Raw genomic sequence first — 16,919 nt, 5'->3', positions numbered from 1 at the left:
CCTACATATGCTTGAAAAAAGAATGACTGAATAGACCTATGTGAAAGAAAAACAAAGAAAGAAAGAAACAAAGAAGGAGACAAAGAAAGAAAGAAAGAAGGGAGGAAAGAAGGAAAGCAAGCAGGCAGGCAAGGTAGGAAAGAAAGAAAGAATAGAGAAAGAAGAAGGGAGGAAGGAAACAAGAAAGGGAGGGAGGAAGGGAGGGAGGGAAGGAGGGAGGAAGAAAGAAAGGAAGAAAGAAAGAAAGAAAGAGAGAGAGAGAGAGAGAGAGAAAGAAAGAAAGAAAGAAAGAAAGAAAGAAAGAAAGAAAGAAAGAAAGAAAGAAAAGAAAGAAAGAAAAGAAAGAAAGAAAAGAAAGAAAGAAAAGAAAGAAAGAAAAGAAAGAAAGAAAAGAAAGTTAGTTTTCTCCTGTTATTTTACTGAAATGTCAAGGGGATGTTTAAGATTCCGTGATTATGGCGCCCATCGGACCCATGAATGTGACCAGTAGCCTCCTCTTCCTCCTTGATCTGCCTCTGGACTCTTTTTTTTTTTCCTCAGCTGAGAGACTGAAAATACAAATGGATGATGGCCAGGCCACATGTAAAAACAGAATTCTGACCCACAATCTGCAGCAACCAGCCCAGCAAACCACCCTATTATCTACAGCAACCAGCCCAAGAAGCTAGTCTACCATCTCTAAGTCAGACTTGCAGGGAGTCAGACCACTATCTCTTCTAGTTCAGGAAGCCAAATAATAACCCCTGTAACAATCAGGCCAAACTCACCAGGACTTGATTAATAACTGACAGCTTCCCTAATTTTTGTTCTTGCTTCCAAGTTAGGTTCCATCAGAGAAAGTCAAATAGGTCTCCTAAACATTTACCTAAGAATACCTCACTCCTGGTTAGCTGGATCACCTGCCAACAGCTTACATGCCTATCAGGGCATATCTGAAGCCCTCCCTTTTTTCCACTCTGAAGCTTTCCTACTTCTCTGCCTGCCTCTCAGTCTCTGCCAAAATGCATGCGATGGTGGCTGACTCCCTTGATGTGTGTAAATAGCCTTCACCTGTTTTCATTTTGTCGGTCTTCATTTAATGATTTCCACACAACTTATAACACCAAAAAGGCTTGTAAAGCATAAGAGTTCTTAACTGTTCTGGTAAGGAAGAAGGTAATCAGCAAGATAAAACACATACATCAGAAATTTTCCAGTACATTCTTTAAGCCAATAATTCTGAAAGATCGAAACAGCTGTTATGTGTAAAAGGATTCTCTAGTTAAATAGATTTGGGAATTGCTGGGCTAAGTAAAGTAAAAGGTATTTCTTTAGTGCAGGACTTCTTGGAATCTGTTCCATGCTCAGGTGCTGCAGATTGCTGAGAGGTAGATGCTACTGTCTTTCCAAATTATTTGAAGATAGAACCTATTTCTGAGTGGAGGGCTGGTTTTTCATGAAAAAAACATGCTTGAAAATGCTGATATAGAAGAACCTGAAGATCACTTTCGCCCAAAAACATTTTTTTGTGTTTTATTTTTGTGTTTTTTTTTTGTGGTACGCGGGCCTCTCACTGCTGTGGCCTCTCTCGTTGCGGAGCACAGGCTCCGGATGCCCAGGCTCAGTGGCCATGGCTCACGGGCCCGGCCGCTCCGCGGCACATGGGATCTTCCCAGACCGGGGCACGAACCCGCGTTCCCTGCATCGGCAGGCGGACTCTCAACCACTGTGCCACCAGGGAAGCCCCCAAAAACCTTTTAAGCTTGTAGGTTTATGGGGACTGTGACCTATAATAGCACATAGTGCGGCATGATATGACATTCTCTGTATGACTCTCAAGAAAGATATAAGTCAAATGTTACCAGAACTAGGAAATAAATATGGAAGAAAAGTGGTCAACCATCTCTAACTGATTCTTCTAGTTATTCTGGGCTTTGAAAAACAAGACTGATTCCTTCTTACATCAAAGGAAATACCTGCTCTTGGACTAACTGGTATCACTTCTTAATCAAAATACATTAAAAAGAAAGGCTGGGGGCTTCCCTGGTGGCGCAGTGGTTGAGGGTCCACCTGCCGATGCAGGGGACGCGGGTTCGTGCCCCGGTCCGGGAGGATCCCACGTGCCGCAGAGCGGCTGGGCCCGTGAGCCATGGCCGCTGAGGCTGCGCGTCCGGAGCCCGTGCCCTGCGACGGGAGAGGTCACAGCAGTGAGAGGCCGCGTACCGCAAAAAAAAAAAAAAAAAAAAAAAAAAAAAAAAAAAGGCTGGGTAGAAAACTAGCAGGTCAAGAAAAGTTCTCTCTGTACTTTTAGGAATGTCACTGTCTCAAGACCATTAAAAAAGGAAAGGTCCCACCGGGACATCCTTCCACTCCTTTTGCCTCTGATATACGAAATCAGGAGAGGTCCAAGGGCACAGGGAAGAAAGAAGCTTCTCTTGTGGATTTGAACAAAGTTTGGATCTTTTTTCTTATTTCCAAAGATGGAGATTCAGACACATGGTTTTCTGATGTTTGGGGAGGCTCTATCCTACCCAAAAAGCTCAGGTAGCATCCAGGACTACTCTGTGTCTTCCCAGCCTGACAGCTGAAATCTCACTTCCATATAAGTTCTAATGTGTGAGAGAGTTGCCCTGGTGACTCTTTAAACAGAAGCCAGGTAGTTTATTGGCGGTGTAGAGCCTGTCCTGCTTCAGTGCGCCATCTCACACCTCCTTTACAAGGCATTTTACACACACCCGGCAAATGTTTCTCAGCCAGTGACATGGAAACAAGAAAACTAGATTGCCAAACACTAGAGACGTAGGCTTTCAGGACAACCCAGAGGTGCACTTTAATTTTTTCAGGTTTGTGTGTGTGCGTGTATGTGTGTGTGTGATCTTTTAGAAGGCAGCTTATTTCGATGAGGTTTATTTCTGGTCCAGAATATACCTAATTGTTTTCTCCCTTGCTCCCTTTCCTTCTTCTATAAGGAAAGCACAGTTTGGTAGTTTGAATGTTCATAGTTTCTTTCTTCCTTGGTATATTTATTTATTTAATAAACATACATCTCAGTACGTATCGGGAACTGTTTTTAAAACTTTAGGAATATTTATTCCTCATACTAATCCTATAAGAAAGATAGTACTATAATATCCATTTTTACAGGTAAAAAACTGAGCCATGGGGAAGGTAAGTAACTTGTCCAAGATCACACAGCCAGTGAAGAGTTGAGCTTAGCTGTCAGGATCCAAAGCCTAAGCTACTGATCACTATGCTGTACTAACTCAGACAGACCTACTTCCAATCCCATTCCGGTCTAAACGAAATTTTCGGACATAACTTGATACCTGAAAAAGGCTTACACTCAGTTCAAGCCATTCTTCAGAAAAGGAGAAAACAGAGGGGAGAAGGGTCTAGAGTACGGAAGACATAGAGTGAAGAAGGGACAGGAGTAATGGAGAAATGAACAAAGCTGACAGTGGAAGAGCTCATGTCGAGACTCCTAGTAAGTGATGCTGAGCTCCTGGTTGGCTGCCTCTTAAGGGTCCCTGGAACACTTTGAAATGCCTTCTTTGGTCTAGGAGGTGCTAACTGGGGGTCTTTAGTGGCACAGAAAGGAGAAACGACCCCTAGTATCCCTGCCTCTCCCAATCAGCCCATACCTTCGCTCCACAGTGAGCCGAGGAGATGAGTGCTACTGGGCTCAAAGCAACATCGAGTGACAGGTGTTATGATCCCCATCTTATGACGGGGGCCATGAGACCCCAAGAGACTGTATTGTCTAATGTCACACAGCTAGAAAGTAGCAGAGCCAGGAGTCAAACCCAGGGTCGTTTGACAACAAAGCTCTATCATTCTCTACTCTCTCACACTGCTCTAGAAGCACTTGCCGGGGGACCAATGACAGATATTTAGGCTCTAAGCAATCCACCTTCTTTCTACCTCTGCTGTGACCTAGTCACTTCCTCTAATCCACTGAGAACTCTGAACTCTTACATATCTATTATTTCATTTGTTTTCAAAGCATCCCAATAAGACTAGCACGGAAAGGTATTATTATGGCCATTTTGCAGAGAATTATGTGATAATATTGGCCGTCTTACTGACAAATAATCCTACTAGTGTTCAGTTTTAGGACTGAGCTTTTATCACATATCAAGAAAATCACTGGCTTTGAAACCAAAATAAGCAAGGTCAAGCGTCTTGAGCTTAACAGCATCACAGGGAGCTGCTTGTTTGTTTCTGCCAGTTAAGTAAGGTGTGTGGCACACTCACCAGTCAAGAAGTCTGGGTCCGGGGTTGGTTCTGAGATTTCCTCCAGGCACTGATTCTCCAGGGGGACAGTGGCCACCACAAGACCATCTGGCAGTTGCTGGTCTAAACCTCGAGCAAAGTTGTTTTGCCTGGAAACAGAGGCCGACTTTCATCTCTGAGTGTTCAAGTGAACGCCACTCTTTGGTGAGCGATCTATGTCTCAACCCACAATGGACCAAAAACTTCCCCTCACCCTGGACCCCACTCAAGGTACGTGTCTGGAGCAAGACACGAGTGTCAGAAGTAGGGCAAGGGCTGAGGGAGATGAGAAATAAACCAGCTGAAAAGGTCTACTTACAAGATCGAGAATATTCTTCCCCCCATCCCACCCCAGTCCCTACTCCCTGTTCCCCTCTCCAGAAGATCTGGGCAAATGAAGCCACCACAATATTCATTATGACACCTCACTGCTTGCCATTGGCAAATGAGGTCCCAGGCTAAAAGGGGAAATTTTAGTAAAGTGTACTGTCTGTAACAGAAAACACAACTGACTCCAAAAAATAGCTCAGAAGTTTACTATCAGTTTGCCTGTAAGAGTCCAGACCTAGCTTGCTATCAACTGCTGGTCCATATTATAACACTTTCAACATCATCATCATCATCATCATTATCATCATCATCATCATCACCATCATCTCCTGAAACGCATGGATTCTGAGGACGATGTATTCAAATAACCTAAGACAGATTAGGGACAGGGGTCAAATGGAGAATTTCCTAGAAATATTCTAAGTCAGTGGTTTGAAACATTTTGTTCTCAAGACCCCCTTTACACTCTTAAAAATAACTGAAGGCCCCAAGTAGCTTTTGTTTATGTAGATTATATCTATCAACATTTACCATATTAGAAATGGAAAGAAAAAATATTTATTGATATATTTTTAGATGACAATAATAAATCCATTAAATATTAACATGTCTTGAAAAATGATGAGACAAGTGGCATTATTTTACATTTTCTGCAGGTTTTTTAAACGTCTGATTTCATAGAAGAAAGCTGAATTCTCACCTCTGCATTCAACTTATTGCAATATATTGTTTGGATTGAAGTATATGAAGGAAACCCATCCTCTCTGTAGTTGGAAAAGGCAGGACTCTGAATATCCCCTGAGAGGATCTCAGGGACCCTCAGGGATTCTGGGACCATATTGAGGACCTATGCTAGATTGACTCATTCGCCAAGACTCAGAGGGATGATAGAACCTGAGCATTTTGTGGTGGCTTCCATGGAAAATCTTGTAGTCTCTGCCTGGGCAAGGTAACAATTTATTTTAACACTTGACCGTTCAGGGTTTTTGGGTTCTGGAAGGAGGAGTGTGAACCTAGTAAAGACCAGGGGAGAGAAAATAACCTATCCTTTTAGGGTCACATTTACCTGGATCCAAGATACAAGACTTTATGCTGACTTTAAGACTCATCAGAGAAGAGATCCATCAACAGCCCTAAATAACCAGTGCTATGGACGTGGGGTTCACCTGAATGTTCCTTTCAGCACCTGTCCAGCAGCCACTTCCTTGGAATGGTTGTTGTAACCAAAGAACATCTCCCCAAACAGGGTCTGGTTCATGGGGAGCTCTCTGCTTTCCCCACAGTCACCTCCCTCTGGACAGGTCTCTGCGATGAGCTGGCAAGAGCGTCCATCCACACCAAGCTTGTAATCCTCGATGCACCTAGCATGGTGGAAAGCTCAAGATAAGAAGTTATTCCATCAGTGGGCCATGCAGCCAACGCAACCCAATAGATTGGAAAAAGATGCCTTGGGAGAATGCTGGATAGCCAAAGATTATGAGTATCCTGATTTGATTTTGTCCCCTATGTAACTCAGTTTCTTAGGTCTATAAACCGAGTCTTCTTGCATTATGTGATCATACAGAGCCTCTCACCTTTCCTTCGCGGATACGTGCTTCCAGAGCTTTGCAGTTCTTTCTCCTCTAATAGATGTAGGATTTCCCAGATAGGTCTGAGTAAGAATCACTGGATATAAGCTTATAAATGAGTTAACACATTTAAATCCAAAATATTCTAGAGTCTTTCTCCAGAACGATCTATATGGCCAGACCCTGCATCTGTTTGGAGGGTAATTAGGCAGCAAAAAGAATGACACTGTGCTTAAGAAATTAATAACCTTCTAACCTGGTCCTGTGACAAGTCAGCTAAGAAATTAAAAAGATTGATCATCTTGCTGCTGTGCTCTGTTTGACTATATCCAAACATAAGATCAACCCATATTAACTCCCCCTTAATTCAGAGTAGCATTCCTGAACTAAAGAGATGTTAGGGCATGTTGTGTGGACACCTCCTTGATATCCTCCCCATTAAACATGTGCAGTCACTCTAATGGAAGAGCAATACTGATGTTGGTAGATATGGGTCAATAACCCGTAAGTCATTAATTGGACTTTATTTGTAGTTATAGTGAGAAGAACATAATTTGTTCGTTCAAGTAAGAACGGCTTTGATAAAGCTGTCATTTTAAAAGCATATTGATTTAATTTGGGTCTCTCCTTAGAAACATACCAAATTTGGAATTTATAGATGTTCATGACATTAAAACACATCATTTATTGCTATCTATAGTAATTGCTGCAATAAGATAAAGACCTCTGTTCTATACAGAGGAACAAATTATCATAGTTTTAAGTGGTGAGAAGCAATATTATCATGGCAATAATGCCGCCCTTTACTGGATTACCTTGATAGTAGCTGATTGAACTCCACATCTGTAAAAGTGAGAAAAACAGTAGCTGCTTTGCTGGGTTACTGAGAAGATTAAGTGAGATACTGAACTCAAAGAACTTACGTTGTGCCTAGCCTATAGTAGGTGCTCATTAAATGCTGCTATCGTCATTAGCAGAGGTACAAATGAAGCCTATGTTAATGTAACTTTGTTTTCCCCATTCACCATTTACATACCCTGTAAACAGGTGTGAGCAGAGCTCTTTAATTATAAGTGCATGTGATTTGGTCTTTCTAAAGAACCTCAAATCAAGGACTTCTTTTGTCAGGCTATATAGAGTGGCTTGGAGAGTGCTAAATGTACATGTGTACCAAATTCTGATGAAATAGGAAAGAAAGTCCTGTTAGGGACCTACTGTATTAGTCCAGGCAACAGACCTGATTTGAGACCCACAAAGGACTTTATGGCACCAGCTTAGGTCTGGGACAAGATAAAGTGGTTCCTTCCTTTAGCCATAACACAGTGTTTCTGGAAAGAATTTTAAATTTGGCTGGCTCCTTCTTAGTCCACCCTGAGCATCTTGACAACTTGCCCTTTCACACTGCCCCATCTCCCTCATTCTCCTCTGTGCTCGTGGCCGCACAGCCCATCGTAAACTCCTCTGAGACAGAGGAGACCAGATCTCACATCCTACTGTGTCTCCTATATCTGACACCTAACTAGGTTGTCTGCACAAAGTGGGTGCTCAAATATATGTTTATTAAATAAATAAATTCTATGCAACTTTGGCTGAATTTACCTCATTAATTGAAGTGGGTCAACCATAATGATAACACTATAGAGACTTTAAAATTGAGATCAAGCTTCCATTTATGGAATGGGATTTTACAAGAAACTAAACAGGAAAATTGCCACTTGCAAAGAAAGAAAGTAAAATGAAATACAATAAAATAACATTACTAGGCCACTGAATAATCTTCTCACGATTATTCAGCAGGCACTGGCTTTCGGCAACAATCCAGCATGTCCCTTCTTTGATAATTGATTAGTTTCACACAATCTTTCCCAAGCTTTTGGACCGTGGAATCCTTTTGTCACAAAACAATTAACATAGCACCACAAACACAGTTTGGAAATTCTGGTGTAAGCAGGCAATGATTTAGGTAACCCCCTAGGTCAGTTTCCTCATTTTCAGTGGTGACACTAGATCTCCCCTAAGGGTCCTTCCAACTCTGACTTTAAAAATAGCCCTTTTCCAGTCCTGAAGTCTCTTTCCTCAGAGCCTAAAGGCTGGCCTAGAGTGACCAGTTCACTTGGATTTACTTTCCTGAAAGTCCCTCATCCCAGTAAGCCGGCTGGCCTCATGGGCAGTTCAACTCACCCGCAGAACATGAGGATGTTGTACACAGCGGGGTCATCCGGGAAGGGCGCCATCTGCTGCAGACACAGCTGCTCACAGCCACCGTTGAAGCCGTCAGAGCAGTCCACCCCGATGTGGCGGTCATAGCAACCAGAGCTGTCCTTCATGGGGCTGAGTCCGGATGGGCACTGGCACAATCAGAAAGCATCCACACAGGTGGGTGAACCCGGGACCTGGGTTCTCTGGGAACCAGAGTGTAACCACTGATGCCTATTTTTAGCATTCAGCCTTGAAACCATCAACATTGGTAAGTAATGCACGAGTTTCCCACTATGCTGGACTCCCTGTAAAAGCAAGTGACCTTTTTTGACATCTCGCTTCTTCTCTCTGGGCACAGATCACACACATTTGCATTAAAGCTGATTCCTACCAGCAGGCTGGAAGGGAGCATTGCAGCAAGACAGGGCCGAGGTGTGCTGGCCTCCCAGTTGGGCCTCAGACGGGCAGGAGAGCGGAAGTGACGGGCCTGAATTAAAATGCATTAGAAGAGGCTCCTTTGGGCTAGGGGAAGGGGGTGCTGCTGTTTGGACTTAGGATTAATAGGACTTTATTTTTGATGCCCAAAGCACTTTGTCAACATTGGTACCGGATGGCAGTGTTGGAGAAAGTGGACTGAGCCAGGGCTGCCAACCGGCAGCAGGAAGTGGACTTTCTCTGTGACCTTGGACGGAGCCACTCTCTCCTAGTGAGAGTGGCGGTACTCATGACCTTCCCACCTCAAGGATGCCCTGAGGAAGATGCACAGACCAGGGTACCTGCTACATGAGCACCCATAGGTGCCATACTTGGGTTTGGGCTTTATCCCAGTTCCCTGGACACTCAGTGTAAAACATTGACCTTTTCTGTACCACCACGTCCTCAATAAACTACCCAAGAATGACAGCAGAGGAGATAATGCAGGAAGAAATAATCAGTTAGGTCCCGGGCAAGATGAAAAGGCTTGGTGAGCAGTTGGAACACTCACAGAGGATCCACGATGAGCCAGGCAGTGTCTAATATTCCTCACGCAACCCACACAGCATCCCATAAGGTAAGCGGGCTGATCATCCTCATTTTACACGTGAAGAAACGGGGACACAGAAAGCTTAACCTCCCTAACGTCACATGGCTGATCATGGCAGGACCATACCTGAAACCTTGGCAGGCTGCACCATCACCAGCTCACAGCACAATCAGGCTCTCCCACAACAGTCACTGTTGACTGAACACTTACTAGTTGCCGGGCGCTATGCTATGCGCTTTAGGTATTTCATCTCACAGCACCCTGTATTATCCTCATTTAATAGACCTGGAAAGTATTAACACTGCCAATTAACGCATGAACTTCTTACTGCACTGGATTCCATCTAAAAGCCAATGCAAAAAACACTCTACGTTTACATTACTGCTGATTCTTTCCAACAGGCTGGAAGGGGAAAGATAACTTGCCCAGGGTCCAGCAGCTTATATGGGGCACAGCTGGGGGTCTGTGTAGATCTGACCTGATTTTAGTGACTGCTATACACCTACCACCAGCTAGCTAAAACACTCCTCCAAAACTGAAACCAAACAGCAAAAAAAGCCTTTTAAAACTCGGTAGAACCGTGTTAAACACCTCCTCTCCTGCGCTGCTGCCTGGCTGGCTCTAGCTCCTGGTTGCCAAGCACCTTGGCCTAGTAGCCTGGAGCTGTCACAGGTGTGCCTCTGAAAACCCACCTCCCCTCTCTCCATGCTTCCCAACTGAAGATCACAGCAGGATGGGCACTGTTTGCTGACATTAATTCTGCAATTTCCCAAACAAATGGCCCTCTCATGAGCCTGCCAGGCTCCCAGCCTGGTCCATCCCCTTTCTCCCCAGGAAGCCAGCTGGAATGCTGGAAGGTGACAGCATTTAAGAATGCTTCCAAGGGCTGCCTCAGGCTGTACACACCCAGATGTTTCAGATGATGGTAAACAAGCCAATGAGGCAGCTGAGGATTGCACCCCACATTTCTTTAGCCCCCTCCATGCACCCACTTTCTTGGCCACCCAGCTGTTAGGCCAGATGTGCGACCAGAAGGGAGCTGGCTTCACCACTGTGAAGCTGCCCAGGCATGGACATGGTGGGTACTGAAACACAAAAGTGTGATTGGAATTAAATGGGCTGCACCGGTTGCCATGAGTTCTTTTTTCCTTCTATAACGCTTGAGAAGAGCCATCAAAGTCGAGACAAAGCCAGCGCTCCTGTTATCCCCGCCTCACGTGGTTTCAACCCTGGTACCAGCTTAGCCATCTCAGTCACTAGCCAGCACTCCCCATCTTCTCAACCACCTGCTTTCTTTTCAGAATGCCCCATCGAGCGTGATGTTCGACAAAGACGTCACCAAATGAAACCCGAGCAGGCTTTGTTCCAGAATCCCCAAACCTGGCACATCCACATCTTGTCTGGCCCTGGTGTCTAGATAACCATCGCTGTGCCACATTGGACCACCTGATGTTTACCCTTTTGTAGGAGATTTGGAAAGAAGACAGCTGCCTTGTCCAAGTTGGATTTCTTTTCTCTTAAGTAAAGCTAAAAATAATAACAACAGCTATTGGGAATTAAGCAATTCCATGTGCAGGACAATCTATATAAATTATCTTCAATCTCACAATTAGACTTTTTTCCCCCTATTTTGTAAGTGAACAGACTTAGACTCGGAAAGATTAGTAGTAACTTGTTGAAGGTCACAGAGGTGGAAAATGGCAGAATCAGAATTTGGACCTAGTTCTGTCTGACCCCAGTGTTCATTTGTGTCCCTTCCACTCTGGTATACTGCTTCTCAAGTGTGAGAAAAGCTGGATCTTTGGAATTGCTAAAGAATAAAGTCAATGTGTCAACAAAATAAAGCAATCCCATAGATTTGTTGTTTGTTTGTTCAACTGTCTTAGGCAATTCCTTGAGTACATTCTGGAATCAATTATGGATTTCTAGATCCAGCCTAATATTCTCTCTCTCCCCTTCTCTTCACACACACACACACACACACACACACCGTATTATGGGTGCATATATTTATAGGGCAAAACACTGCAAACTGTCCAGAGCAATGACCTTGAAAGCAAGACAAGATCCTCAATCACTAAAAAAGATGCAATTATCTTTACTGCACTGTAACTTACTTGGGCTGCAGTTCAGAGTAAAACATTTTTGAAAGATTTCAAAAAAAGGAAGCTGAAACCAAAAATAGTTTTCTTCTTAACCCTTGCTGAACCAGAACTCCCATCCCCAAGGAGTCTAATCAATTAAGTTTCCCACAGTATAAGTTTGGTTTTGTTTTTGCCTGAATGTTTCATGTGCTGTTATAGTCACATTTTGAACTCCTCAAAATCTATATCTAAGCACAAAGAAACTATAGGCTCCAAATCACGGCCTCTTCCTAGAAGTATTTGCAGCCAGAGACCAGTTGTCAGGAGAGAAATCCGGCCTCCAGGAGGAGCTTGTATTTTCCCTCTGCAAGTGCTGGCCATTCTCTTCTCCCGGCTTGTGGACAATCCCTTCACTTCTTCCTTAAAAGAGAACTGTTTGCTCAGGATTGAGCCCCAAGGTCAGACATTAACCCCTCTTTGCATAGGTTACATTTAGCAGTCCCAGGAAGAAAACTCCATTTATTATGGCAACAACCCTCCGCCATCAAGAAAGTCTAATATATGAGCTCATATTTCAGTGACCCCTCAAATACACAAGGTTAATCACCTTTCATGTGACGCTCGTGGCTTCTTGACTTACCACTGGTCTAAAGCATAATGTGCTAATGAGATTTAAATGATTCTCCCCATTCAATTCCTTTTCTTCACTGTCTTTCCCCTCTGTTTCTACCAACGATTTTTGGCTGATTAATTACTTAGGAGTCTAGACAAATCTTACTCAGCCTGAGACACACACACCTCAGTTCCAGATTATGAGGTGGAGGCTCTGCTGGCAGATGCGTATGACTGATGGACACAGGAGTGTATTCGGGGCCCCTGGGAGAAGAGGAACAACTTTCTGCAGCTGAGCCTGCCTCGCTTTACCTGGATGATTCCTAAGACATGCAACCATAATTCCTACTCGAAATAGGTTCTTTTTTTTTTTTACAACATGGCAGTCTTATTCTTTTCATAAATAATGATTTCCCCGGCTGTTTGATGGGCTTTGACATGTAAGCCCAAGCCATGCAGGAGCAAGGGGGAAAAGCCTGATAGAATTAAATTTCTATTTCAGCTTCCTGCCCCCACTTCTCGGAAAGCTTCTGAGGCATAGCCTTCTGCTTACTGTCCAAACAGAGAGAACGAGAGACGGTCATCTGTAATGGTCTCCGCACATCTGCGCTCCCGTAGAGGTGAGATGACACATTCTGTGGGAAACCACTGTGGACAGCAAGCGGACAGAAGGGCAGCAGGGTCGCTGGGTAATTCAGTGCTCGTCAGAGCATAATGCTCTGGCAAGGAAGGTCATGTGTTCAATACATGAGAAAGCAGGACGGCAGACCTCTCGCCTTCCGAGGAGGCCACAGTCTGCTCACCTAAGGATGTAGATGCAGACACCTCACAAAGCAGAAAGCATTTTGGGGGGTCACAGTCAGGATGAGCGTGAAGAAAAGGAAGAAGGATTAGCGCACAGGCTTTTCCATTTTTATAATTTTTAAAAAATAGCTGTATAGTGTTGGAAAGCATTTTCAAACTTCAAATAACGGTTTTATATTAAACCTCAATAGGTAGGCTTGGTAAGAATCAAGATGCTCTGGTTAAAGCTGGGAGAGAGGAGACTAGAGTCCTACCCACCAAGGCTCCTCCAGTTCCCACTGATGGCACCAAGGATGCCTGCGACATAATCCCTGGAACCTGTGACAAAAGGGGCTTTGCAGATCAAGTTAAGGCTCCGCAGATGAGGAGATGATCCTGGGTTAACCAGGTGAGCTCAGTGTCATCACAAGACTCCCTAAAAGTGGAAGAGGGAGGACAGAAGAGAAGAGAGAGAAGATGTCCTACAGAAGAATGGTCAGGAAAATGCAATGTAGCTGGCTTTAAAGATGGAGGAAGGGGACCAAGAGCCCCCACATGAGGGCAGCCTCTAGAAGCTGGAAGACCAGGAACAGAGCCGCTAGAAAGGAAGGCAGCCCTGCTGACACCTTCATGTTAGCCCAGGGACACGGAATTGGATTCTCACCTACTGAGCTGTAAGATAATAAAATGGCTGTTGTTTTAGGCCATCAAACCTGTGGTAATTTGTTACAGCAGCAACAGGTCGCTAACACATGGACTCTGCAGGACCCCCTGGGACTCCACAGAACAGAGAACGGGCACTCCTGTGCTGTGCAGGTGGGGACCACTGCTCCCATCCTGGCACAGTAAGGACAATGGGTAGGAGTAAGACCTGTTGTCCGCGGTGGGGGGCGGACCTCTGCTCCAGGAATCATCTAAACGTTCAGCAATCCCGCCGTTGGAGAGTGGTCTGGTTTGGAACGGAGTGACTGAGGCTGGTACAGGGCTATGCCTTTCACGGGTATTTGTTTCCTGTCCCCAGAGACTACATAAATAACAGGGCAATTAACTGGGTAGCAATTAACCCTGTGGGAGTCCATGCATAACAGAGAGATGTGCCCTGCCTTCCTAGAAAGAAGGAAGGTTGAGCAGCTGACGTGGACCAAGCCCACCTGTCTGGCTTGAACTCAGTCAGGAAGATACGCGGTCCAACCTGTCTCTTCCCGCATCTCTGCCCCTCTCCCAGGTTCATTAAAGGCCAGCGTGCTCTGAGCGCCTCCTCTTCTTTCATAAGCATATACCTTTCCAGGGAAGCCTTTCAGTTCGACACTCAAGAGAACTGAATGTCAGGGTTGATGTGGATGGAAGGAGGAAGGGAGCCCAATTCTCTCCACACTGCAGATGCTGCAGCTGATTCCCTTGTTCCCGGTCCTCCTCCAGATGACACGGAACCCCTGGGCTAACGCACCAAGCCTGCGGGATGGTACTGATGCCCAGTGGAATCAGATCAGGCTCAACGTCAAGTTTTTCTCAGTAGGATCACAATATTATGAGGTGGCCCGTCAGCTCTCAAGCCCCAGTCCTCCTGCCTCAGGGATCCCGTGCTTCCCAGCCAATGAGAAACAGTCGGTTGAATGGGCCTGGCCCCCTTCTCCCTCCAAGAGCCACATGGGCCAGTGACTTCAAAGTCTTATGCTAATGCCAAGTGCTGGTATAATTGGGTGACTTCTACAGTGGCTCCGATGCACAAATGCAGCGGCCTTATCGCAAATGCATATTCATTGGGACTATTCCTGCAAGCTCCGTCTCACAGAGCACGGTCTTAAAAGTACAAAAATATATCAGCACGGCAATATGCCAACTAAAAGGGGCTGGGATCACCAACAGAAGGCAAACCCTGAGGGGCTCAGAGAAAGGGCAGAGAAGTGGGGAGAGATGGGGAATATATCCATGTGCACGTGTGTGAATGTGTGGGCATGCTCAAACTCGTATGAGGGTGGTAGGGGAGGGATGTTTACATGTGTGCACACACAGTGTTTCAGTACTTATAATGACCCACCCGAGAGAGCAGCAAGGAAGGAAAGGTTGAAATCTGGATGAAGAAATGCAGGTTGAATAGTTTTTAAAAAATGTGTCTCAGCTGGGAACTCCATTGGACAGTGAAATTGTCTCCTGAGGGAGCCGGTTGGGAAGCTCATTGCGTAAGACATCTGAAAGCAGACTAGCTATAGGAAGGGGAGCACCTGGGACATCGACTCACCTCCTGGCTGCCTTTGGAAGACACGACCTAAAGAGCACTTTTCTTTGTGCTTTCCTGGTTCTCCTCTCTGTTCTGTCTTCCCCTCATTTCGATGGACCGGCCAGGTCCTCTGCCTCCCTGCCCCTCAGCCCTCTCTCTTTCTATTTCCTTTTCTTTCTCTTCTGTCCCTTCTCAGAGAAATCAGCCTCCTGCCAACTGCTGCCCAATCTGTGAGAGTCTGGGGAGGTCTTTGGGCTGAGAGAGTCGCACTCTGGACCCAGGTACATATCCATCTTTGATGGAGAATAGCTGCCTGGACAGGGGCTCAGAGACAGGGAAGTAGGGGGTGTGAAAGATGGAACTGGCCCCAGCATCCTCACAGCTTGCCCCTGCTCTGGGCCCCTTTACAAGAGCACAGCTGTCAGACTGGGAAGCAAGATGAGGCTCCATATCGTCCCCAGAGCTGGAAGCTCCCAGCTCTGCCCGGAAACCCTGCATAACAACGTGTCTCAGTGAATCACCTCTTCCTCTCTTTTATGCCAACTTTGTGTATGCCTTTCCTGTCTTTCTTCTCTGCCCTGTTACCTCTCCTCTCTGTCAGGATTGCATCATTCCGCCCTCAAAAGAAGGGAAGGCTGAAACCTGACAATAAGTGTTGATGGGCATGAAAATGACTGATATGAAGGCCCCAGGAGCTGAAGCCTTGCCCATCTGCTCCTGCCTCCATTTACCTGCGTGGGTCCATCAGTCTTCATATCCATGGCATGGGAGATAGCTTGGTCCACTCTAACCCGTATAGTCTTTCTAGTTCATATCGTCACATAGTTTACACGTAGCGAAAGTCCATATAGCCGATAAAGTAGAAAACCACATTTGGGGAAGCAGGACTTCATTGCTACGGTCTCAAAGAGGACCTATTTCTATTTTTTCTCTACCATTCCTGGCATAACTTACTTCTTTCATCATTCTGGCCTTAGGCATGTGTCTTCTGAAATTTCCTATTATAGTCAATGTAATTTGACTCTTGGCTAAGGTAGGTTTCTTCTAGAATTTCCTACTTTAGTAAATGCAGTCTATTTCCTACTAGAGTCAATATTATACTATTAAGCAGTTAATTCGTTCTCAAATTGTTTGAGGGGATCCCTCACCAACTAGAGCCGCGAGACTGGCAAGAAAGAACCATGCTATATAGTTCATGACATTTTCCTAGGATAGTTACAGTACACACAGTAGGTGCTCCATAAATACCTCTTGATTAAATGACTCCATAAATACCTCATCTCTGTCAAAAGGAAATTCATAATGTAGACTAGACAGTAGTTCCAACTAGGGAGGAATCAATCTTGACCCTCTCTTTTACTCACAGTATGCTTTCAACTCTATCTGCATTGTGTCTTATCCTGTGGCCCCTCTTCCTGAAATTACAAGCTCGACAGGGCAGACATACCATGCAACCAGTGGAGTCCAGCTTGCGATCTGAGATGCAACGGAAGTTCTTACTGCAGCCCCCATTATCCTTGCTGCAATCACGGACTGGTCCAAAGGAATCTAAGAGGACCTCCAGGCTGTCAAAGGAGGATGAGGTCATCAGCTCCTCTCTGTAGGCAGAAAAAGCAGGAGGTAGGAGGAGGCCAGGGGACGCCAGGTGCAACAGGTAGCCTCACATTCCACGTTGCTGTCTGGCCAACCGGATCATGTCTTACTCTCTCTTACAAATATTAAAGATCAACCATATTCTGAGCCTTGAACTAACAAGTTATGGGCATTCTCCATCTCTAGGAAATAAGCCAAGGCTGTAACTCCTGGTCAAAGAAGAAGGTCTCAACTCAGGCAAGGAAATTAACATTTTA

The 16,919-nt window shown here is 45.1% G+C and overlaps 1 protein-coding gene across 1 annotated transcript in view; it reads right to left on the bottom strand.

The window, feature by feature from the left end:
• The window catches only part of ASTN1 (astrotactin 1), a 343,770-nt gene that overhangs the window by 88,643 nt on the left and 238,208 nt on the right, over positions 1-16,919 (bottom strand). The window contains exons 11-14 of the mRNA XM_007454743.1: positions 16,517-16,667; positions 8,331-8,497; positions 5,748-5,942; positions 4,234-4,361 (exon numbers count right to left, since the gene is read on the bottom strand). Of these exons, the coding sequence (XP_007454805.1) occupies positions 4,234-4,361; positions 5,748-5,942; positions 8,331-8,497; positions 16,517-16,667 (641 nt within the window). The remainder of the gene's footprint in view (positions 1-4,233; positions 4,362-5,747; positions 5,943-8,330; positions 8,498-16,516; positions 16,668-16,919) is intronic.

The sequence above is a fragment of the Lipotes vexillifer genome, unplaced genomic scaffold (assembly GCF_000442215.2).
Source record: "Lipotes vexillifer unplaced genomic scaffold, Lipotes_vexillifer_v1.1 scaffold220, whole genome shotgun sequence".
Taxonomy (NCBI): Eukaryota; Metazoa; Chordata; class Mammalia; order Artiodactyla; family Lipotidae; genus Lipotes; species Lipotes vexillifer.
The sequence above is the reverse complement of the archived record's forward strand: the minus strand, read 5'-3'. Positions and strand labels throughout refer to the sequence as shown.